We start from the raw sequence: 22,339 nt of genomic DNA on the forward strand, positions 1-22,339 counted from the left end.
TCGAGCTGGGATGTCCGTTCAGCCAGCTGTCTATCGACTGCTCCGTTTGCCAGGCGCTTGCTGTGGGCCGGGCCCTGCCTGGCACTGAGGGTAAACGCTGGGAGCCCAGCCGCGGGTGGTGGCACAGGGAACACTGGGACAAGATCCCAGGAGAGTTTCTCCCCTGGCTCTTCCACTGGCGTTCCATCCACCAAACGTGTACCGCACCAGCTCTGCACCAGGCCCTGGGATGCTGAGCTAAAGAGACGTGGTAGAGTGGAGGTGCTATGGTAAGTTACCCTTCACACCTACAAATTGGGGGTCAGAGCTGCAGCCCCGTGCGGCCGGGAGGGAGGTGGGTGCTGCACAGATCGAGGGATTACCAGCATTGCTCAGAGGGCGTCCCAGGGAACTGTAGGCTGGCACATGTGTTAGATGAGCTAGGAAATATCACCGGCCGTGGTCACGGAGGTTGCGGGGCTCATTCAGACACCAAAGACCTTCAGTAAGGATGTCCATTGCACTTTGATCAGCCCAGGTTTCCCAAACTTTTGACCATAGCACCCCTTGCTTTTTCCACTTCGGGCAATGCTGGGTCGGACAGGTAGAGATGGGGGCTCCCATGCAGCTGCTATCTGAAGGACCTTGGGTATGTGGGGGGTGCCCTTTCACGTACTAAATAGTAATTGAACAGGTGATGCCTAATGGTTGGTATGCAGTCCCTGCACCTTGGGTAGGTTACCTAACCTCCCTGCACCTCAATTTGCACATGGCAAAAAGTGGGGCTAATAGAACCTGCCCCTGGAGATGGTGGGATAAAGCGTGTAGTTCAGTAAAGCGCAACTAAATGACCAAAGCGAAAAGGTTAGACCGGAACAGTGCTTCCCAAACTTTTCCTCTCTCGCTTTCTACTCCGAAACTACATCACTGGTTTAATGTAAAAATCCACCCCACCCATCATCTGCTAAAAACAGCTCCAGGGAGGTGCATCCTGTGTACCTTGGGGCGTCCACTACCCTAGTCTGAGGTCTCTTAGGGTTTTAACCTCGCATTACTCCGAGTGTGGTCCCATCACCTCCTGGGAGCTCGTTAGAAATGCAGATTGTCAGCGCACCCGCCCGGCGGCCCGTTCAAGCAGACAGGATCCCCGGGTGACTCCCGCATAAGAAAGCTTGAGAAGCACGGCTTTAGCTCACTTCGTTTCTGAAGAGGAGTCACTGGGTCACGTGGGGCGCTTGAACATGCAGATTCCTTAGCCTCCGACTAAACGTCCGGGCCCTGGGGAAGCTGCCGCGCGCGATCGCTCCCTGCCCTTGCCTCCCGGGGGCGGGGGGAGAATGGTCCGAGCCTGGCGATCCCCGGCCCGTGCCTCCTACGCCGAGGTGGTGCGCAGCGCCCGGTTCAGGGGGCCCCGCTCGTCCTGGGATCGGGCCCGGTCCCTCTGCGGGGGCGCCGCGCGGCCACCCCGCAGCCAGCCGCGCAGGCCTGCGGGCCCGAGCGGGGGCAGGCGGCGGCCGCCCAGCCAGAAGGAGGAGGCCGAGGTGCTGGTGGAGGAGGAGCGGCGGCGGCGGCGGCTGCTGCCCCCGCCGCCCAGCTCGCTGTCGTCCACCAGCACGCTCTCCAGCACGCTCCGCAGCGAGCGCCGCAGCTTGCGCAGCACGTCGGGGCAGGTGAACACGTAGAGCAGCGGGTTGACCACGCTGTTGATGAAGGCCAGGCTGCTGACGAACGGCAGCCCGCGCCACGCGAGAGGCCGCAGCGCGGCGTCCGCGTGCGCCCGCGCCTCCAGCAAGCTGAACACGTGGTAGGGCCCCCAGCAGAGCGCGAAGGCCGCCACCACGGCCGCCACCAGGCGCACGAAGCGGCCGGGCCGCCGGCGGCCGCGGTGGCGCAAATGCGCGCTCACGGCCACGTGGCTCGAGGCGATGATGGCCAGCGGCACCGCGAAGGCCAGCAGGAACTTGCTGACGGCCAGGGCCATCTGGCGCGAGTTGCACGTGGCATCGCGGTCGGGCCCGGGGTTCAGGAGCAGCACGTTGTAGTAGCACATGATGCGCCCGTCCACCCGCGGGATGGTGTCCCGGAAGACGAAGTAGGGCACGGTGTTGAGCACGGCCAGGGCCCAGAGCGCCAGGCATACCCTGTGGGCCATGGCCACCGTGCGGTGGTTCTGCGCCCACACGGGCCGCACCACCTGCAGGCAGCGGTCCAGACTGATGGCGCTGAGCAGGAAGCCGCTGGCGAACATGTTGAGGAAGAAGATGGAGGAGTGCAGCTTGCAGAAGATGGTGCCCAGCTCCCAGGAGTGGCCCACGGCCAGGAAGTAGGTGAAGAAAGGCAGGGAGGCGGCGGCCAGCAGGTCAGACAGTGCCAGGTGCAGCACCCAGGTGGTGACCACGGTCTGGCGCATGCGGCAGCCCACCACGAAGAGGATGAGTCCGTTCTCCACCAGGCCCAGCAGCGAGGCCAGCCCGTGCAGCAGCACTGACGCGTGGTCAATGTAGCGGATGCTGGAGTTGCTGTGGCTTTGGAGGCGGCTCATCTGCTCCAGGAGGGGACAGAGGGGCTTCGTCGTGACGTTGGCCGACATCGTGGGCTCTGCGGTGGAGAGAAAGAGGCACGCTGGTGGGCAGTGCCAGGCGGCGGACGACCCTGGCCAGGAGATGGGACTCTGACCCATGACGGCTACAGGTGAGGCCCCTGGGGGTCAGTGAGGTTGAGCAAAGGGCAGGAAGGTGGGGGGACGACATCCCAGCCCCACCACCTGCTCACTGTGCACCCTTGGGCAATACACTTAACCTCTCTGAGCCTGTTTGCTCCTCCGTAACACGGATGGCAGTCATAACAGGATCTAGGTCATAGGGTTGTTGGTTGTTGAATTAAATGAGTTAATAATATGTATAAGCACTTCAAGCAAGAGTAAGCATGCGGTAAGCACTGCCTCAATGGCGTTGTGATTATCATTAAGCAGATGGGCTAAGATCACTTGGAGAAATAGGAACCAAGGTCAGGCCGTGAAGGACTCCTTTTCCCAACCCTCAGAGCACTGGGGTGTGAGCGAGGCCCCCCTGAAGGACAGGAGGATTCAGCTGGGCTGGAGGATGGGGATGGAAGGCAGAGTCCGTGCATTTAAGGGATGACCCACCCACGCACCCACCCACGGCACCCCCAGCCCTTGCCTCTCTGCAGATCGTCCTGTGGCCCTTCGCTCCCACAGTGGTGGCTGGTTGGGTGTGTTGACTGCAAACAGTGGAGCCTGCCCCTCCTTTGGTAGTTTAAGAGGAAATAAGATAAGAGCAGAGAGAGAGCTGGGCAGAAGGGACTACCAGATTTGGGCTCTGGAGGCCCAGTAGGGCCAAAAGACCTCTCCCCTGCTCAGGGGAAGCCACAGGCGCTCTGCCAGCCCCAGGAAACCCAGCCCTGTTCATACTCATCCCACAGCTATTTATTGAGCAACTACTCAGCTAAGCGCTGGAGAAGCCAGCCCCTGGCCAGTTGTGCAGACCCACAGCCTCATCAAGAACCTGAGGCCGGAACTTGCCTGGTGGCGCAGCGGTTAAGAATCCGCCTGCCAATGCAGGGGACACGGGTTCGAGCCCTGGTCTGGGAGGATCCCACACGCCACTAAACCCGTGTGCCACAACTACTGAGCCTGCGTTCTGGAGCCTGTGCTCCGCAACAAGAGAAGCCACCGCAATGTGAAGTCCGTGCGCCGCAACGAAGAGTAGCCCCGGCTCGCCGCAACTAGAGAAAGCCCGCGCGCAGCAACGAAGACCCAACGCAGCCCAAAATAAATAAATAAATTTATTTTAAAAAGCAAAAAAAAAAGAACCCGAGACCATCTGATGTGGAGCCAGTGGAGATCAGTGAGGGCAGAGGAGGTCAGGGTGGGAGGCTGCCTGCAGGAGGTGGGGACCGACAGATAGCAGGGGTTGGGAACTCAGATTGTCCTGGGCCCCCCATGACATGCCAGGGACTGTGGTAGATCCTTTACATAGGTACTCTCTTGCTCTCAGCTCTGGAAGAAAAGTGCTGGTACTTCTCTCCATCCTGTTTTGCAGATGAGGAAACTGAAACTCAGGTGTTTAATAAATCACTTACCCAAAGCTTCCCAAACAACACAGGCGTGGGGAGGAGACAGTTTAGCACTCAGCCTGTTCTCTTTCCTCTCCCTCTGCTCTAAGCACGAGATGATGGAGCAAGAAGAGAGGAAAGTGGGGGAGGGAGGGGGAGGTGTTCTTCAGCATTCGTCTTTCCACGGGAGGCACTGTTGGCCAGGATGAGAAAATCCACACCCTTCTCCAGGGACCACGGTCCTTCGTAGGGTGAGGGTGCCGGATATCAAACTAGAATTTCCTTGGCAGGTGAGCTGCTTGGAGCTGGGGACACGCAGGTCGGGGGAGAGGAGCTGTTGTCCCCAGCTCCCCGAAAATGCTCACATTTCCCAAGCTCTAGAGTCTGCAGAGCGATTACTTTCACAATGACCCTGTAAGACCGCATTTTTTAGAAGAGGAAACAAAGGTTCAGAGAAGCACAGCAACTTGCCCAGCGTCCCTCAGCTGCAGTGGAAGGGAGAGAACTCCACTCCCAGCAAACACACATGAGCCATCCCCTCTCTGTGCTGAAACATTCCCTTTAGCCCCATCTAAGTCCCACAGGGATTCTCAGACAGCACATCCCGCTGTGCCCTGGGGACCGGGTATGCTGCCCGCGTACCCAGCTGGGAGGTAAGCTACTTCCCCTTGCCGGCCCCCACTTGGCCATCTGTGACCAGAGCGACAGTGTCACCTCCCAGGCTGAGTGAGGTGTCCTCATTCACAAGGCACCCAGTATGGGCCTCCTGGCTGACGGAGTCTGGCCCCCAGCCTCCCAGGGTTCTCAGGGAGCCCAGCAGCGAAGGTCCTATTTTGACAGAGGGCCGGGGGCAGAGAACACCAGCTTTTGGTGTCAGAGACCTGGCTTTGAATCCCAGCTCCTCAGCTTCCTGGCTGGGTGCCCTTGGCTCAGTTACCTTAGGGCTGCCCGTGTAACCCTCCCCCAAGATCGCTCCTGAGTCTGGAAAGAGAAGCTTTAATGGTTGACCACTGTGCCTAGTTATTCCCTAGGAAAATGTAGTCCTTTCCTCCTCGGAGCAGCAAGTCCCCTCCAGTCTCTGGTAAACCCAACCCTCTGCCATCCTAGCTGGTAACAGCCCTCTCCCCTGATAAAACTGTGCCTTCTCTCCCGGGTCCAGAGAGGGCACTGAGGCTGCCCAGCCCCGGGGCCACCGTCTCCTTACCTGGGCACAGAGGGAGCACAGGTTTCCAGCCCCAGAGGCAGTCAGCTTCTGGAGGCAGCTAGACACGAGGCAGCGGGCAGGCAGAGGCAGCGGAGGGAGGCTGAGGGAGGAAACAGATGTCAGCCCCAGAGAGAGAGAGAGAGAGAGAGAGAGAGAGAGAGAAGCTCATTGGAATGAAACTGATTCTCTAACTTTTTCCCTTAGGGCATTTGCCAGTTCTTGGCAAGGCACAAGCAACTGGGAAGCTGGGGACAGGGCAGCTGCTGAGGGTCAGGGAAAACAGCAACACTCTAAGTAGTCTCACAAATCTGGCAAGCAAAAAAAATGAGAAGGAGGAGGGCTAGGAAGAAAGGCGGGGTGGAGGAGGGGAGAAGGAGGGGAGGGAAGGGGGAAAGGGAGGAGGAGAAGATGGGGCAGGAAGAAGAGAAGGGAGATGAGAAGAAGAAAAGAAGAAGAAAGAAAGTAATGTGGGCTGTCCACGTATTCAGACTTAAGGAGCCAACATCCTGGAGTGGCTTGATGAGTGTGTTGGATGCTTGCTTCAGGATTTCCCCTGAAGACATTTGCAAAGTAAGCCATGTGCATGTATAACGCTATGAGGGCAAGCAGAGTGTGGCTGAATCCTCATTCACAAGGCACCCAGTATGGGCCTCCTGGCTGACGGAGTCTGGCCCCCAGCCTCCCAGGGTTCTCAGGGAGCCCAGCAGCGAAGGTCCTATTTTGACAGAGGGCCGGGGGCAGAGAACACCAGCTTTTGGTGTCAGAGACCTGGCTTTGAATCCCAGCTCCTCAGCTTCCTGGCTGGGTGCCCTTGGCTCAGTTACCTTAGGGCTGCCCGTGTAACCCTCCCCCAAGATCGCTCCTGAGTCTGGAAAGAGAAGCTTTAATGGTTGACCACTGTGCCTAGTTATTCCCTAGGAAAATGTAGTCCTTTCCTCCTCGGAGCAGCAAGTCCCCTCCAGTCTCTGGTAAACCCAACCCTCTGCCATCCTAGCTGGTAACAGCCCTCTCCCCTGATAAAACTGTGCCTTCTCTCCCGGGTCCAGAGAGGGCACTGAGGCTGCCCAGCCCCGGGGCCACCGTCTCCTTACCTGGGCACAGAGGGAGCACAGGTTTCCAGCCCCAGAGGCAGTCAGCTTCTGGAGGCAGCTAGACACGAGGCAGCGGGCAGGCAGAGGCAGCGGAGGGAGGCTGAGGGAGGAAACAGATGTCAGCCCCAGAGAGAGAGAGAGAGAGAGAGAGAGAGAGAGAGTGTGTGTGTGTGTGTGTGTGTGTATTTAGGGGTGGGGTGGGGGGAGGCGGGGACAGCTAGAGAGTGAGTTGTCACACTGGTGTTCAAGTAACATCCGTCTCCATTGACGGGGACTGGACGTAACTGGCGGCAGCCCAGCTCATCCTACCTCCCTTTACGAAGGAGATTTTGCAAAATCCCAAGGTCAAGTACAAGTGCACGTGGGGACATAGGTGTGAGCCAGAAAGTGTGAGCCCGAGTGTGTATGGGCAGTGCTTCTGAGAGCGACAGGTGTGTAGGAGAAGTGAGGAGGAGGGCGTCCTGTCCGTCTGTCCACTGTCCTGGACTGCCCTCCCCTGACCCCATCACCCTCAGGAAAGAAACCAGTGCGGTTCCTCCCATGTACCCGGGCAGCATGGGGGGCCCGTCTGTGAGGGGCCCCAGGGTCTCTACGGCCAGGAAGGCAGGGCGGGGCCGTGGTAAGAACACAGGCCTGGCTGTCCATGATGCCCGCAGGCCCAGCTGGGAGGTAAGCCACTTCCCCTTGCCGGCCCCCGCTTGGCCATCTGTGACCAGAGCGACAGTGTCACCTCCCAGGCTGAGTGAGGTGTCCTCATTCACAAAGCACCCAGCACACAGTAGGTACTCATAAAAATCAGGTTTCTTCCCTCTTGGGGAAAAATGGGTATAGGCTGCAGGGAAAAGGCAATACAGCTTTTATTTTAAATGGGCTGGGAATTCCCTGGCAGTCCAGTGGTTAGAACTCCACGATCTCACTGCCCAGGGCCCAGGTTTGATCCCTGGTCAGAGAACTAAAAATCCCACAAGCCATGTGGTGCAGCCAATAATAATAATAATAATAATAATAATAATAAAATGGGCTGGGCTCAGAGCCCATGGATGAGATGATTGAACTGTATACATTTGCACTGACCTCTTCCCTAAGTGTTCACTCCTGTTTGCTGACCAAGCTTCCAGGGACCTTCCCTCCAGCCTCAGCATCCCAGCAACCAGGAAATACTCAAAACATGTTAAGAACTCAGTACCCCCAAATCAGGGCCAGGGCACGCCCATAGGATTGACTACAAAACTCTTCCATTTTGGTACAGACTTAATACAGGGCCTGGCACCGGATAAATTTGCTGACAGAGGCAACCCTGAGTGCAGAATGTGATGGGGAAACTATTGCTCCGCCATCCAAGACGGAGGGTCAGTAAGAGCCTTGATTAAACAAATCAGTAGCACTAGGGTAATGTCCCCTTTCCCCTTAGTGACAGAGAGTCTCCGTCTTCTAAAGACAAGTGCCTACAGCCCTGCCTAGGTGGGTGTTTCCACTCCACTCGGGGCAAAGTACCTTCATCCCCATCCGGCCCCCTCCACACCCAACCTGCTGAGCCACAGGCATCGTCTAGGGCCATGCAGGCAGCGGAGTGTGGCAGGTGACCTTGGGCAAGTAACTTCACAGCCATAAAATATGAATGTTTTAAAGGGGCTCCTTCTGCATGGTCCCTGCCCCAAAGTGGTACCCAGACTTCTCTTTGGGCTTAGAAAGAATCCCCGCTTGGGACTTCCCTGGCCGCCCAGTGGTTAAGACTCCATGTTCCCGATGCAGGGGGCATGGGTTTGATCCCTGGTCGGGGAACTAGGATCCCGCATGCCACGTGGTGCGGCCCAAAAAAAAGAAAGAATCCCTCCTTTCCTCCTATAACATACCTTAGCTCTAGGGCATCAGGCTTGGGGTGGGGCCCGGCCCTCCTCCTGGCTCTCAGCCCTCCCTCACCCCCTCCACCAGGTACCCTTGAGCAGTGAACACCCTGCACAAGCCCTGATGGCGGCCCTGCTCACCTGAAACGTTCACCCCTCTGCCCCTTCCCCCAACCCTCGTTTCCAATCCTGTAATCACTGTGGCGACTGTCTCCCAACCATCCCCAAGGACAACTTATGAAAAGTTACTAAAACCAACGAAGAAAGTACTCCAGATGAGCTGCGCCCTAAGGCATTTTCTAAACAAGGAGGCAGGGATGTTTGTTCCTGTAGGGCCCTTGGCTGCACTCCCACGGTGTAAACCTGCCTCCCACACAAGTCCCTCAGGCCCCGCATGGAGGTGGCCTGGGCGGGAAGGAGTTGGAGTTGGGGGAGGGGGGCGCACGGGGAGGATGTGCCTCTTCCCCGGACATCAGGCATCTCGAGCCCTGGGGTTCCGCACCAGACACTTGAGAGGAAAAGTCTCGTGAGCCGTGGGGACTCTGAGAGGGGGCTCCCTGGCTGAAAGCAGAGGACAGGCGCCTCCGGGAGAAGATGGCGATCAGAGAACCCTGTGGAGGCCTTCGCAGTGTCAGGCCGGTGCTGTAGGCAGGAGGACACCCAGGCTGCCAGCTGGGCCCGTGTGGCGCTCAGAGTCTGGAGGAGAGAGACGTCATCAGGGCCTTGGCAAATAGACCAGCCAGCCCCACTTTGAATGTGCCTCAGAACCTACTGGAGGGCTTGTTAACGTCCAGACTGCTGGGTCCCCCACCCCTAGTGCGTGCGATCCAGCAGGTCTGGGGGTGCAGCCTGGGCATCTGCATTCCTATCAAGTTCCCCAGAGCATGCTGCTGCTGCTGGTTTGGCTGGGATGGAGAACTCGGGTTCCTTGGGTCTGGTGCACTCGGAGCAGGGAGCGGAGCTGGGTCCTGGTAGCACTGGGAGGGGGGGAGGGGGGCTGTCCGGTGACCGCCCCCCCACAGGACCTGGAGAAGGATGCAGCCACCCCCAGAGCACAGGCCATAGTCCCTGAAGCACAGCCTTCTCCGTGGCTTGCAACTTGATGTCAGAGCCTGAAAGAGCCAAAGTCAGGTCTGTCTCCCCAGCAACCACACGTACTGCCCTGGAGGAGACGAACCAGAGTTTCACAGAGCTCTGCGGGGGTTCTGCTGCCTGTGGGAACTGTCCAGCCTCTCCAAGCAGCCTTCCGGGGTCCTCTCGGGATCCAGCACACCGCCCACCAGTCCCTGCCCCCTTCCCCTCTGCTCACCTCCACGCCTTTGCACTCGCCGTTGCTGCTGCCTGTAATGCCTCTTCCCCTCCCCCACTCGTCTTGCAAGACCCCTTTCTTTTTTTTTTTTTAACACCTTTATTGGAGTAGAATCGCTTTACAGTGGTGTGTTAGTTTCTGCTTTATAACAAAGTGAATCAGCTATACATATACAAATATCCCCATAACTCCTCCCTCTTGCGTCTCCCTCCCACCCTCCCTATCCCACCCCTCTAGGCGGTCACAGAGCACGGAGCTGATCTCCCTGGGCTATGCGGCTGCTTCCCACTAGCTAGCTGTTTTACATTTGGTGCTATGTATAAGTCCATGCCACTCTCTCACTTCGTCCCAGCTTACCCTTCCCCCTCCCCGTGTCCTCAAGTCCATTCTCTACGGCAAGACCCCTTTCTGTGATCATCAGTGTCTCTGGGCTCCCAAGAGGATGATCATGGCATCGTGTTTAACAAACAGGCAAGGGAATGGGCCAACTACCCCCCCAGCCTTGGGGCCAAGCGCAGAAGGGCTTTCTCCCTCCGGCCCCGCCTTAGGAAACAGGTTTTCATGTTCTTTTCTGGCCTCTTTAAAGAGTCAATAAAACAGGAAGTGAGATGCACAACAGGAAGCAGGTGAGGCGTGCCCTGGAACCCTCCAGCCCCCCATACTTGGGAGGCCCTGGAGTTGGCCACACACAGCAGAGGGGCAGGACCCCACATGACACCTTGTGGGAGGCCCGGGTGGAGCACCCTAAAGCCACCATCACCCACAGGTGGAGGCTTAGCTCCTCACATGGCCAATAAGCCCCTCAGTGATCTGGCCCTGCCTGTGCCTCCACCTTCATGTCTGCTTCTCCCTAATCACATCCTATCATCAGTCAGCATTTATCACTGCATCCCCACACCCTGTACATACCAGACTGTCTCTGTCCCCTTGTGCTGTTTGCTCCCTGCTCTAGAATACCATTTCCTCCCTTGGCCTCTTTGTGAACTCCTAGTCATCCTTCAAGACGCTGATCAGAGGTTACCTCCTCTGGGAAGACTTTGCTGAGCCTTTCAGACACTACCTCCCACATCCCCGCCTCCCCTCGTATCCTGCACCTCTGCCCTCCATGGCAACTTTCACACAACTGCTTCCCACCCTCATCACGAGCAACTGGAGGACAGAGACAGTTCCTATTTTATCTCCTCATCACCAAAGCCAAGCAGAAGACCTGACATGTGGGCAGGCTCTCAGTGAGTGTCTGCTGCACAGAATGAATCTCTAGTATTGGAGATTAGGCCCGAGAAGAACCCCCAGTTCCTCATGGTGACCAGTCTGGATCCACTGTTACTCATGGCCTGATGCAATTCTCCCAGACTCTGTTTTCACCTGTGGTGGGTACAACCCTGGGGGACTAGTAACTTTCTGTTATTATTAACTAATAACTTTTCTCAGACCCACATGTATGCCAGTTAATCCTCACCAAAAAATATATACATATATATATTTTATATGCATTTTATATATATATATATATATATATACTGCACCCAGATAATCCAGGATGATCTCATTTTGAGGTCCTTAACTCTATTACATCTGCAAAGCCCCTTTTTCCAAACAAGCTTTACATTCACAGTTTCTGGGGGTTAGGATGTGGACGTATGTTTTGAGGGGCCGCTACTCAACCTATTTCAAATAGTAACAGCTACATTTACCAGGTGCTTCCTATGTGCCAGGCACCAGGCTAAGCACTTTACGTGTATTAGCTAGTTTAATTCTCACCAGCACCCTCTGAGCCTGAGGTAGGGACTGTTAGCCTACTCACTCCCAGAGAAGAAAACAGAGAGGTTGAGTGGCCCAGCCAAGGCCACTCAGCCAGTGGGGCAGAAGAGCTGGAACTCAGAAGCAGGTGGTCCAGGGACGTCCCTGGCGGTCCAGTGGTGAGGACTCCATGCTTCCACTGCAGGGGGCCTGGGTTTGATCCCTGGTCAGGGAACTAAGATCCCGTGTGCCACGTGGTGCTGCCTAAACACATAAATAACTAAGTAAAAAATAAATAAACCAGGAAAAAAGAAAAAAAAAAAAGAAGAAGGTGCTCCAGCACCAGAACACAGCGCTTCCCAGATGACTGGACTCTCTGAGGTTCATTTTCATCAGCCCTGCGGGATAAGTAGGGCGGACTTTCTGCTGTTGAACATGCTCCACAAGCTTCGGGAAGCTTCTCTGCAGCCGACAGGATCCACAGGTGTTACTGAGTCCAAGTTCATACTGTTTGCCACAGGACAGGACAGTAAACCGCGAGACCAATTGTTGGGGCAAGGCCTAGCGACTGTATTCAGCAAGCCAGGAGACCCAGAAGATGGTGGACTTGCGTCCCAAAGAATCATCTTGCCTGAGTTAGAACTCAGGCTTCTTGTATACTAAAAGGTTGGGGGCGTGGGGGGTGGGTAAAGTCAAACGCTTCCTGGTTCCAGCCAGACTCCGGAGGGGATGTGTTAGTTTCTTCTTTCCTACAGCCATTCACAGGTCTGCTTGGTCAGGATGTTTCCTGTGAGCTAAACAAAGGGATTTTAGCTGAACACTCGTTACCTGGGGGGCAGGGCTCCCAGAGATGGGCCATTATGTATAATTTAAGCTTATAGGCAAAATCCCTTTAGTGATTAACTTGTAGCAAAAGCAATAGAATACAAAGGTTAAAGCAAAAGAAACAGATCCAATATGGAGTCAGATTTGTTCTTCCCTGTGACACAGGGACCATGGCCAGGGCTTCCCTTGGGTCTGTCTGCAAGCCCCTGGGGTGAGGTGACCTGCTTCCTGCTGGTTCCCGTACATGCTTTGGTCCCTATGATTTTGTGTGGGGTTTTTTCCCCGTGACACCAGCTGGGTGGCCTACAGTTCAATTCTGACACTATCTCCGTGGAGATATAACATCAGATTCCACAGGTTAAGGAGTCAGTCCTATAAGACTGTCCCCTCCCCCTACTCAGACACCAATCACAAGTCCAGGTGTCACCTCTTCTTCTGATCTGAGCTGGCTATCAATCTGAGGTTCCAACGACCCCCTCCTTGGGTTTGATTAATTTGTTAGAACAGCTCACAGATCTCAGAGAAACGATTTTCGGGAACAGCCGGATGGAAGAGATGCACAGGGTGAGGTGTATGGGAGGGGCGCAGAGCCCCCGTGCTCTCTGGGTGCTACTCTCCCCAGATCTCCACATGTTCACCAGTGTGGAAGCTCTGAACCCCGTCCTTTGAGGGTTTTATGGCAGCTTCGCTACATAGACATGATTGATTGAATCATTGGCTGTTGGTGATTGACCTCAATCTCCAGCCCCTCTTCCCTCCCAAGAGGTGGGGAAGGGGGGATGTGTTCTAATCCTCTAACCATGTGGTTGGTTCCCTTGGCAGCGAGCCCCCATCCCTAGGTGCCTTCCTAAAGGAACCTCAACAACATAACAAAAGACATCTTTGTTTTGCTCTCCTCCCAGGAAATTCCAAGGGGGTTTAGGAGCTCTGTCAGAATGGGGACAAAGACCAAATATATATTTCTTATCATAAATCACAGTATCCCAGTCCCCGTCAGCCTTATCTTTCCAGCCTAGAAAGGCCCCTTCCTCCACTGGCACCCTCCCTCCATCCCTGGCTTTTATTAGCAGAACAGATGGGATAAGGACTTCCCTGGTGGTCCAGTGGTTAAGACCCCGCACTTCCACTGCAGGGGGCACGGGTTTGATCTGTGATCCCCGGTCAAGGAATTTCCACTGCCTTGTGGTGCGACCAAAAATAAAGGAAACGAAAAACAGATGGGGTGGAGAACTGACACGGAATTCTCAGCACCTCAGTGACTTTGATCTTATTTTTTTTTAATATTTATTTATTTCTTTCGTTGCACTAGGTCTTAGTTGCAGCAGGCGGGCTCCTTAGTTGTGGCATGTAAACTCTTAGTTGCATCATGCATGTGGGATCTATCTCCCTGACCAGGGAACAAACCTGGGCCCCCTGCATTGGGAGCGTGGAGTCTTAACCACTGCGCCACAAGGGCGGTCCCTTGACCTTATTTTTAATCCCACTTTACAGATTCAGAAACTCAAGTCCAATTTTCAAAAATAAAAAGAACTGAGTTTAAAAAGGTGAGAAAGAGATAAACTGAGGTTTAGAAAGAGGCCAAGAGGGAAGCCAAGGTTCCAAGTCAAGTCACCCTGATCTGACCCTCTCTCCTCAACCATAAAAAATAACGGTGGTTTTCATCACTATCACGTTCAAATGATTACCACATGCAGATTGTTCTCAGTGCTTTACATGGGTTATTTATTTAATCCCCAGAGCAACCCTACAAGTTATGTACCCTTATTAGCCCCATTATACAGATGAGGAAATGGAGTCACCAAGCCGGTAGGTGACTTTCCCAAGGTCTCTAGTGGGTGAGCATTGGAGCTTCAGGCTTGAGGCAGGAGATAGATGGGCCCCAGGCTGAGCAGCCAGAGTCTGTTGCCTGCGGACCGATACTCCAAGATGAGGAGCAAAAGAAGGGCTGAGCCGTGCCCAGAAAAGAGATAAAAGACCACCTATTCCTCATTCTGGAAGTCAAGGAGTCCTTCCCAACTATACAAGTGCAGAAAGGCTCCGCAGAGGTCAAAAGGGAGGGGGCATCATCTCATAGTAAGTGACGTCAACCTACCCATAGCCCTCTTCGCTAGAATCCACCTTGGCTAAGAGATGCATGTGCATACGTGGGAGGACCCTGAGATAAACCAAATATGGCCTCAGAACCAGGCAAAGCAAGATGATTGGCCGAAGGAAACCGGGAAGGAATGCCCCATATAAGTGATTCAAACTACCACAAGGGCATGACTCTCTCTCTCTCTCAGCCCGCCCGTGTGTCTATCCACAGGTAACCCTTTTCCTCCTAATAAACACTTCACTTGTTTCACTACTTTCCATCTCTATATGGAAATTCGTCTCTACACAGCTGATGGGCCAGGGCTTTGTAACTGGCCACTTCTCCCTTGTGGTCTAGCGACTAGGATTCAGCGCTCTCACTGCCGTGACCTGACTTCCATCCCTGGCTGGGAACTGAAACCCTGCTTCAAGCCGCTGCAGGCTGAGGCCACCCAGCCTCAGGCAGATGAGCTCTGGTGCCCCATGAGTCTTTGCAAGAATGTAGAGTCATGATCCAGGGCTCAGGGCTCTCTCTCTCCAGGACAGCTCAGCGCCACTTTACTCAAAGGCATCCTGCTGCCCTTGGCCGTGAGGAAGCTCCCCTCCTCTTTCTCTGCCTTTCCAGGGACATGGGAGAGACGCCTTCCTCACGAGTAAGGTCCGTGATCGGTTAGAAAACACCTCTCTAAGTATCATCTAATTCCATGCCTATTTTACAGATGGGGAAGGTCCCTTGGCTCCTGAGAGGTGAATGCAGGATAGAATCCAGGTCTCTCAACTCCTCTGTCTGGTGCTCTCCCTGGCACCTAAAACCCCCCATCAGGGAAAGCTCTCTGTTACAATAGAAAGCAAAGCAATGTATTGACAGAGGAATGATGGATTTGGAGAACCAGCACACCAGTGGGTGAATGTTTGCTGGGAGGCGGGATAATTAAGTCGTCTCAAAATATCTCCCCATAATATACTTTCTATTTACAAAGAGAAACACAGTAGCTGTAGAGTGGAGAAACCTGGCCAACCCCATCTCACCCAGTGATCAAAGATCTATCAGCAGTAATAGGACAAGCCAGTCCGATGAGCCTCCGGTTTGAATGCAATGAGAAGGACACAACATCACCTCTGGGGTGTTGCTGCCTGTTATGGGTTGAACTGTGCCTCCATTCATATATTGAAGCCCTAATCCCCAGTGCCTCAGAATGTGACTGTTTGGAGATGGGGTCTTTAAGAAGTGAGGAAGTTAAAATGGGGCTATTAGGGTGGGTCCTAATCCAATCAGACTGGTGTCCTTAGAAGGAGAAGAATTTTGGACCCATAAAGAGACACCAGGGGTGTATGCGCACATGTGAGGGCTTAGCAAGAAGGCAGTCACCTGCAAGTCAAGGGAAGAAGCCTCAGAAGAAGCCAGGCTCCCTGACACCGTGACCTTGGACTTCCAACTTCCAGAACTGTGAGAAAATACACTTCTATTGTTTCAGCCACCAAGTCTCTGGTATTTTGTTATGGTGGCCCTAGCAACCCATACGCCACCAAAAATGCATAAACTGCGTCTAAGCAGGGGGAAACACGAGACAAACCCAAATGAGGGCCGTGCTGCAAAATAACTGGCCTGTACTCCTCGAAAATATTCACGCTACGAAAGACACAGACAGAGGGATTGTCGCAGATTGGAGGAGGCCCAAGGAACATGATCCTGACCTTGGACTGGACCTGGTCTGGGAAAAAATCTTTCTCCTTTGCTGTAAAAGCATGAGGACAATAGATAAATAGAATAAGGTTCGTAGATTAGAAAGTTGTGTCATACCAATGTTGATATCCTGACTTTGATCTTTTGACTGTGGTTGCTTGTTTTTTAAGAAATACACACAGCAGCGTTTAAGCATAAAAAAATACACACACAGCAGCGTCTAGGGGTAAAGAAATACACACAGCAGTGTTCAGAGTCGGTCACTGTCTGCAGCCAGCTCTCTCATGCTATATGGAAGAAATTGAGTGTGTGTGTGCGCGTACATACAATCAGAGAGAAGGTGAGCGCTGAAACAAATGTAAAACGAAGTTAACAGTTAACGTTTGAGGAAATCTGGGTGAAGGATATATGGAACTTCTTTTCAGTAAGTCTGGAAGTATTTCAAAATAAAAAGTTGAAAACCTCCCATCATCCCGCAGGAAGAAGTCACCTCACCAGCCCCTGCCCTCCTCCAGCCACATCTCCTCCCCTTCCCAGCCTAGCTTAAGTCCGATGTTTCCCCACCTCTCTATGCCCTGCCCCCACCCCCACAAATTCCCTCCTCTTCGGCACAATACCCCCCACCCCGACGGCACCCCCGCTTCTGCCCAGGCAGGCTTCCCCCCCAGAAACTGCCCTGCCTCTGGGTTCACAGGCTCTACCTGCTCTGCTCCCAGGGCCCTTAACCCTCGGAGCTTCCCCGACCTCGGTGCTAATCACAGTAAAAGTTGATCACTACCAAGTGTTCAGGCATTATCACAAATGACTTATCACCCCCAGTATTTGTCTCTTTCGGTCTCCCGTCACCCCGCGAGGTAAGCAATATCAACCCCAATCCACAAACGGGAAACCGAAGCTCAGAAAAATGATGTGTCCCCGGTCACGGCCAGAAAGTGACCAGGGGGCTGGACTGGAACCAGACTCTACCAAGCCACGTGCTCTCCCCGCTGCTATGAAATATAATGACCTGTGGGGACTCGCTGAGCTGGGCTCCTCCAGAGCCCGCGCCAAGGCTTCCAGGAGATGAGGACGGGGACGGGCCCTGCCTCGGAGGATGGCCCCTAAGGAGCTAATACAAGCAAGGCCTTGGGACCCTGCCGGGCGCATGGGAAGCGCCCCTGTCTGTGAACCAGGCTCGTTGTTGTTAATAGACTTCATTTCTTAGAACTGTCCTAGATTTACAGAAAACCTGAGAAGATAGCACAGAGAGTCCCCGTGTACCCCACGCAGCTGCCCCTGTAATTAACACATCTCACACGAGGATGGTACATTTATTACAATTAATGAAGCAATGTTGACACATTGTTATCACGAAAGTCCATTTCCTTAGCTTTTACCTAAGGTCTTCTTCTGTTTTAGGATCCCAGCCAGGAGGCCACGTTATGTATGTAATTGTCTGTTCTCCGTGTTTGTTATGGGTAAGAGCCACGGTGGTATTAACGGCCTTAATCCCCCAGGAGACCTCTAGGAGGTACTTCTTCTCCTGAGTGGGGAGCCTTCTCAGCAGAGTCCAACGGCCTCTGGCTTCACCCTTCAGCATCCGTGACTCCTTCCCTCCACCCCTCTCTCCCCTCCCCCATTCCAGATGAATTTGGGAACCCGTCTGAGGTGAACAGCCGCTGCATCTGCTATCACGGGTGACCGCCAAGCCCCAGGGGCCCGCGGTCTTTTCTGCCAATTACAAAGACTGCCATGTGCTGGAGAAGGTAGGGATCTCACTGCTCTGGGGGAGACCCCACGGCTGGGAGCCGGCTTGCCCTAACACAGTGCCAGGCTAGAGAGGCCCCTCAGGGACCAGGGACACGTCGGAACCCAAGACCACTCAGTGGGCTGGTGGGTGAGGCAGACTAAGTCCTGGGCACTGAACCCTCCTCTGCCTGGACGCTGCTCCCCTGTCGCCCTCTCTCCTACAGGATGGGCGCTCCCACCTGAGGGTGTTCATGGAAGCTGTGCTGCTCAGTGGTCACTCTGATCTGTCCCAGACCTGATCACACCTGGACTCCAGACTCCCGCCTGGCAGCACCCACCACATTCTCACTTCCTGCCCCTCATCGGCATCCCCTCCGCCCTACCCCAGAGGACAGCTTAGCCCGTTTAACCCCTGCCTCACTGTCCCTGGGCCCACCCACCCACCCTGGCTCGACCCCAGCGGGGCTCCTTGGAACACGGCGGGGAGCAGCTGACAAGCCAGCTTACGTAGGTACGGAGGAGTCGTCCGTGCACGCACACTCTGTCGGGAGCCTTCCCGAGGATCGGGTGGCCTGACAGCCCTTTGCTGGGCTCTACGAGGCCACTGCCCTCCATTTCCCTGGAGGTCTGCGGCCCCCTTGGCTCCTTCTCACGTCCTCACCACTCTTGTCCCCGGCCCTAGGTACCCTCTGACTCAGGAACAGTGCCAGGTGGCCTCCAGGGACATCCCCCGCAGAGTGAGAAGCTCAAAGGAAGCCCGGCAGCTGGCTGCTGTCATGACAACACCAGAGAGGGTCTCTGTTACTATGGCAACACAGGTGCCACTTTCCAAACCAAGCAAGGCCCTGGTCCCCTGAATGCTGAAGGAATAGGAGGGCTTCCTCCCCGAACCCCACCCGCCAGGGATGAAACTGCTCCACTCCCCGTTCCCAGGAGAGCCTGGCCCCCAGAACGGACCGCAGAAGAGATCTTTAGATGTGGTGGCCACCTGCCCCAGCCTGATAACAGTTAATCTATCTTTACATGTACCCCTACCCGCAGATCTAGAACATTCCAGCGTGGATGATCAATTAAATGGTGACCCTACTTTTAGCGTGTAGTTCGCCTGTCTGTTGCCTGCGTGAGAAAGTCTGGTCTGTGAAGGCTTTGCTGGAGTTACCACTGCAAGACAGGGCAGTGAGAGAAGCCAGGTCTCCCCTCCGAGGCCAGCCCCCAAATGCTGACGATCAGCCAGGCCCTCCCCGCACCGTGTCTGGGTCTATGATGGACCCTGAACGCCAAGGCCCTGACCCTCCTCTTTGATCTGCCTTCGTCCCAGCGACTGTCCAGTGCTTCGGAAACGGTCACTTCGTCCTGGTGGTGTCCCAAGAAGCAGCCTTGGTGTGCAGGACACTGGTCGATATCCACCTGGTCTGCACTGCCCCCAGCTGCTCCCCAACCAGGAGGCGGGATCCTCCGTGGTCTCCGTGGCTGGCCCTCTCACCTGCTGTGACACCACAGTCCAGGTAGAGTGGGGGCCACACTGGGGCCCATGACCACGCCCTGGGAGGGCCTCCCCCAGCTGTCTCTTCCTACAGGCGGACAGCACCCAGCAGAACCAGCTGCTGTCCAGCATCGGCATCTGGATGGGGCCACAGGGTTCCATCACGTGGGACGGCACCTTCCTCAAACAGGCTGGGCCGCGGGCTTGGGCGTGAAGGGAGCACAGGTGAGCTTAGCACAGGCTTTGGAGCCCGTCTGGGTTCATGTTCAAGCTCTGCTATCACCCACTGTGTGACCTCGGATGAGCTACTTACCTCTTCCCAGCACCACCCGCCCCCCAGGCCGGGGCAACGCCCCTCAACCGGAGCTGATGTGAGCATTAGACCTGGCCCGCCCGCGCCTGGCAGGCAGAAGCCACAGCGGGGCCTGAGAGGGCCGGAGCCCTCGAGAGCCCTCACCTTAATCCCTCCAGGAACTAAGCTGAGAAACGAAGCATCAAGAAGCTGAAAAGTCCCCTTCCAGGCCCCAGGAAGAAGCCGAGGCTGTGCCTGGCCGTTGCCACCTCCTGATCTCAGAGGTTACAAAGCCGCAGATGAGGCAGAAGATAGCTGGGGCTGAAGCTCTGAGGGTACGGGGTGGGGTGGGGGAGGAGCTGAGGGAGAACCCCTCAATGAAAGGAGCCACCGGCACCTGCTGACTCAGGTGGCAAAACGAGCCAGGAACCCAGGATGCTGGGGGTAACCCCTGAGGACATCTGAGCTTGTCACGACTGTCTCTGAACCCCAGGGGCCAGGCACCAACCTCAGCCTGAACTAATATGGTAACCACGGGGGTGTAGGAATTCTGTGCTTGGCACTGAGTGGGTTTCCAGATGTCTTTTTTTCCCACCCTTCCTGCCATGAGGGCTGGGGCAGGCTGCTGGCGTCAGGGTTCAAATGTCTTTTCCTTTAAAATGCTATGTATTCCCAGGGGGACCGTGGGACAAATCTGTCATGCTTTGGACATCAGGATTTAGAAGCTACGGGAGCTAGCCAGAATTCACCACAGAAGGGAAGCATAAGGGGAAACAGCTGGAGGCCATCAGGAATGAGCTGGAGGGCTCCGCAGAGGAAAGGCCTTCCGGTCGGGGTGGAATCACTCGTGTGTACTGACACCTCCTTTGTGCCAGGCCCCGGTCTCCATTGGTAGGACGTCCTCCCCAAGGGCACCGGCCCAGGCCCAAACCCAGGGCTCTGCCACAAGTAGAAGTAAAGGTCGAGCGCTCAGGAGCTGGGGTAGGGTGGGTCAGCTCCTCCTGCAGAACGTCTCCGGGTGCCGGCGTGCCCCTCCCCCCACCAGGTGTGTGCAGTGCCACGCAGGCCAGCCAGGCACACGGGACCCGGTGGCAGACCGGCCACAACTGCAAGGACAATGATGACCCCAGGGCGCTCTCTCGTGACCTCACTTGATCCTTAAGCACAGCCTTTGGAGGGAGGGGGTCAGCGCCATTGTATAAATGAAGAAATTGAGGCTTAGGTTAAACGGCCAGTAAATGCTGATAAGATTCAAACCTGGGTCTGTGAGATGACAGAGCTTTCAGAACAGGGTGGGCATCTGTCAGCCCCATGGGGGCTCCATCCTCTCCATCTAGAAGATGGCCTGGCACAGGAGGCTCGAACCGTCCCGAGAAGACAAGACGTGGTGGGCAGAGGATGGGGCAACGTCACCCAGGTGATTGCAGGTGGCACCCATCCGCCCTGCTGGACCAAGCCTCGTATGTCGCATCCGCATAGTACAGAAATCTGGATGCGCTGATTCTGTGTCTTCTCTCCTCCATCCTCTCCAACTTGGACTTCAGGCTTCACATCCACTGTGTCTTCAATGCCAGTGACTTCCTGCCCCTCCAGGCGTCCCTCTTTCCTCCCCCACCCAGCCACTGTGACCCAGTACAGCCCGACAAGGGAAAAGGGTGCGGTGTCCCTGTGCTTTACCCACCCCCACTTCCCGGACATACAGCCGACCGAAGTTCATGAGCCCCTCTCCCTGCAGACAAGGCTTTCAGCTCCTACCACAGGGAGGGGGACCACCCCATTGTGGGGCTGCTTCAGGAGTCTGACCCCACGGAGGTCTGGCTCCTGCAGAGGACAGACCCCATTCTGGTCCTGGTGCTGCACCAGCACTGGGCCGTTCCCAGCGCCAACCCCTTCCAGTATCCTCAGTGGCCCATCCAGTCAGGTGAGTGGCGGTGGTGCTGGAGCTGCCCCTCCCCTCCCCCTCCTTGACTTCTCTCCTCCCCAGGTGTCCTTTCGGTGACAGCTCAGGACCTGAATGCTGGCCTTGGAAGGGTAGCTCTGCCCTTCCACTCTCACTACCAGTGCTTCACCGTTGCCACCTTCGCCCTCCTGGACACTGGCTCCTGGAGGGCCCGCAGGGGACCACTCAGAAGCATGTGTTCCTCCTGCCTGCTCCGCATCTGCTAAGCAGGGATGAGCTGGTCGGCGAATCCCTCCAGCCCCCTGCGAGCTAATGCGGACAAAGGTCCCCAGACGGGACTTGGTCTTCCTGAGTGCTGTGGAGGGCAGTGAGCCCCGACCTGCAAGCCACTCCAGAAGGAGGAAGGAAAATGCCAGATCGTGAAGGCAATCAACCCTAACCTGAGCCGGGCGTGGTGTTCCAGAGTGGCCTCACTCTGACTCTAGAAATGATGTGTTCAGCATAATTCTGCTTTGAATTTTATTTTAATTAGTTAGTTTATTTTTGGCTGTGTTGGCTCTTCATTGCTGCGTGTGGGCTTCTCACTGAGGTGGCTTCTCTTGTTGCGGAGCTCAGGCTCTAGGCACGTGGGCTTCAGTAGTTGTGGCATGCAGGCTCAGCAGTTGTGGCTCGCGGGCTCTAGAGTGCAGGGTCAGTAGTTGTGGCGCACGGGCTTAGTTGCTCCGTGGCATGTGGGATCTTCCCGGACCAGGGCTCGCACCCGTGTCCCCTGCACTGGCAGGCGGATTCTTAACCACTGTGCTACCAGGGAAGTCCCTCTGCTTTGAATTTTTATAACTCAACTTCTGCGGAAGGTAAATATGGATACATTTAGGGTAAATTTAGGTTTTTCTACATAATCTATAAATGGCACCATAGGCCACATACTACTGTTTAACTTTCGTTCTACTGAACAATATAAAACTTTCACCTTAATATAGACAGATTTCTCTCTCTATATATATATATATTTTTTTTTTTTTTAATATTTCCCAGTCTTTTTTTAAATTTTGTTTTTTTATTTATTTTTGACTGTGCTGGGTCTTCGTTTCTGTGGGGGGGGTCTCTGGTGTT

At 55.2% G+C, this 22,339-nt stretch overlaps 2 protein-coding genes across 2 annotated transcripts in view; one reads left to right on the forward strand and one right to left on the reverse strand.

The window, feature by feature from the left end:
• Positions 1-1,351: 1,351 nt before the first annotated feature.
• Positions 1,352-5,272, reverse strand: PTGDR2 (prostaglandin D2 receptor 2). The gene is made up of 2 exons (XM_028483577.2): positions 5,258-5,272; positions 1,352-2,577 (listed from the first exon to the last, which is right to left on the reverse strand). Exon 2 carries the CDS (start codon positions 2,567-2,569, stop codon positions 1,352-1,354), a length of 1,218 nt encoding a protein of 405 aa, XP_028339378.1. The 5' UTR covers positions 2,570-2,577; positions 5,258-5,272.
• Positions 2,658-22,339, forward strand: part of ZP1 (zona pellucida glycoprotein 1) — a 22,011-nt gene continuing 2,329 nt past the window's right edge. Inside the window, 16 exon segments of the mRNA XM_055082238.1 lie at positions 2,658-2,670; positions 17,448-17,495; positions 17,498-17,568; positions 17,776-17,825; positions 17,827-17,916; positions 18,234-18,307; positions 18,310-18,369; positions 18,870-19,003; positions 19,006-19,056; positions 19,129-19,211; positions 20,865-20,939; positions 20,941-20,981; positions 21,047-21,251; positions 21,311-21,327; positions 21,330-21,358; positions 21,361-21,446. Of these exon segments, the coding sequence (XP_054938213.1) occupies positions 2,658-2,670; positions 17,448-17,495; positions 17,498-17,568; positions 17,776-17,825; positions 17,827-17,916; positions 18,234-18,307; positions 18,310-18,369; positions 18,870-19,003; positions 19,006-19,056; positions 19,129-19,211; positions 20,865-20,939; positions 20,941-20,981; positions 21,047-21,251; positions 21,311-21,327; positions 21,330-21,358; positions 21,361-21,446 (1,127 nt within the window).

The sequence above is a fragment of the Physeter macrocephalus genome, unplaced genomic scaffold (assembly GCF_002837175.3).
Source record: "Physeter macrocephalus isolate SW-GA unplaced genomic scaffold, ASM283717v5 random_51, whole genome shotgun sequence".
Taxonomy (NCBI): domain Eukaryota; kingdom Metazoa; phylum Chordata; class Mammalia; order Artiodactyla; family Physeteridae; genus Physeter; species Physeter macrocephalus.

Coding starts and splice junctions, on each gene's coding strand:
- PTGDR2 (XM_028483577.2), bottom strand. CDS start 2,569: ATGTCGGCCAACGTCACGACGAAGCCCCTCTGTCCCCTCCTGGAGCAG.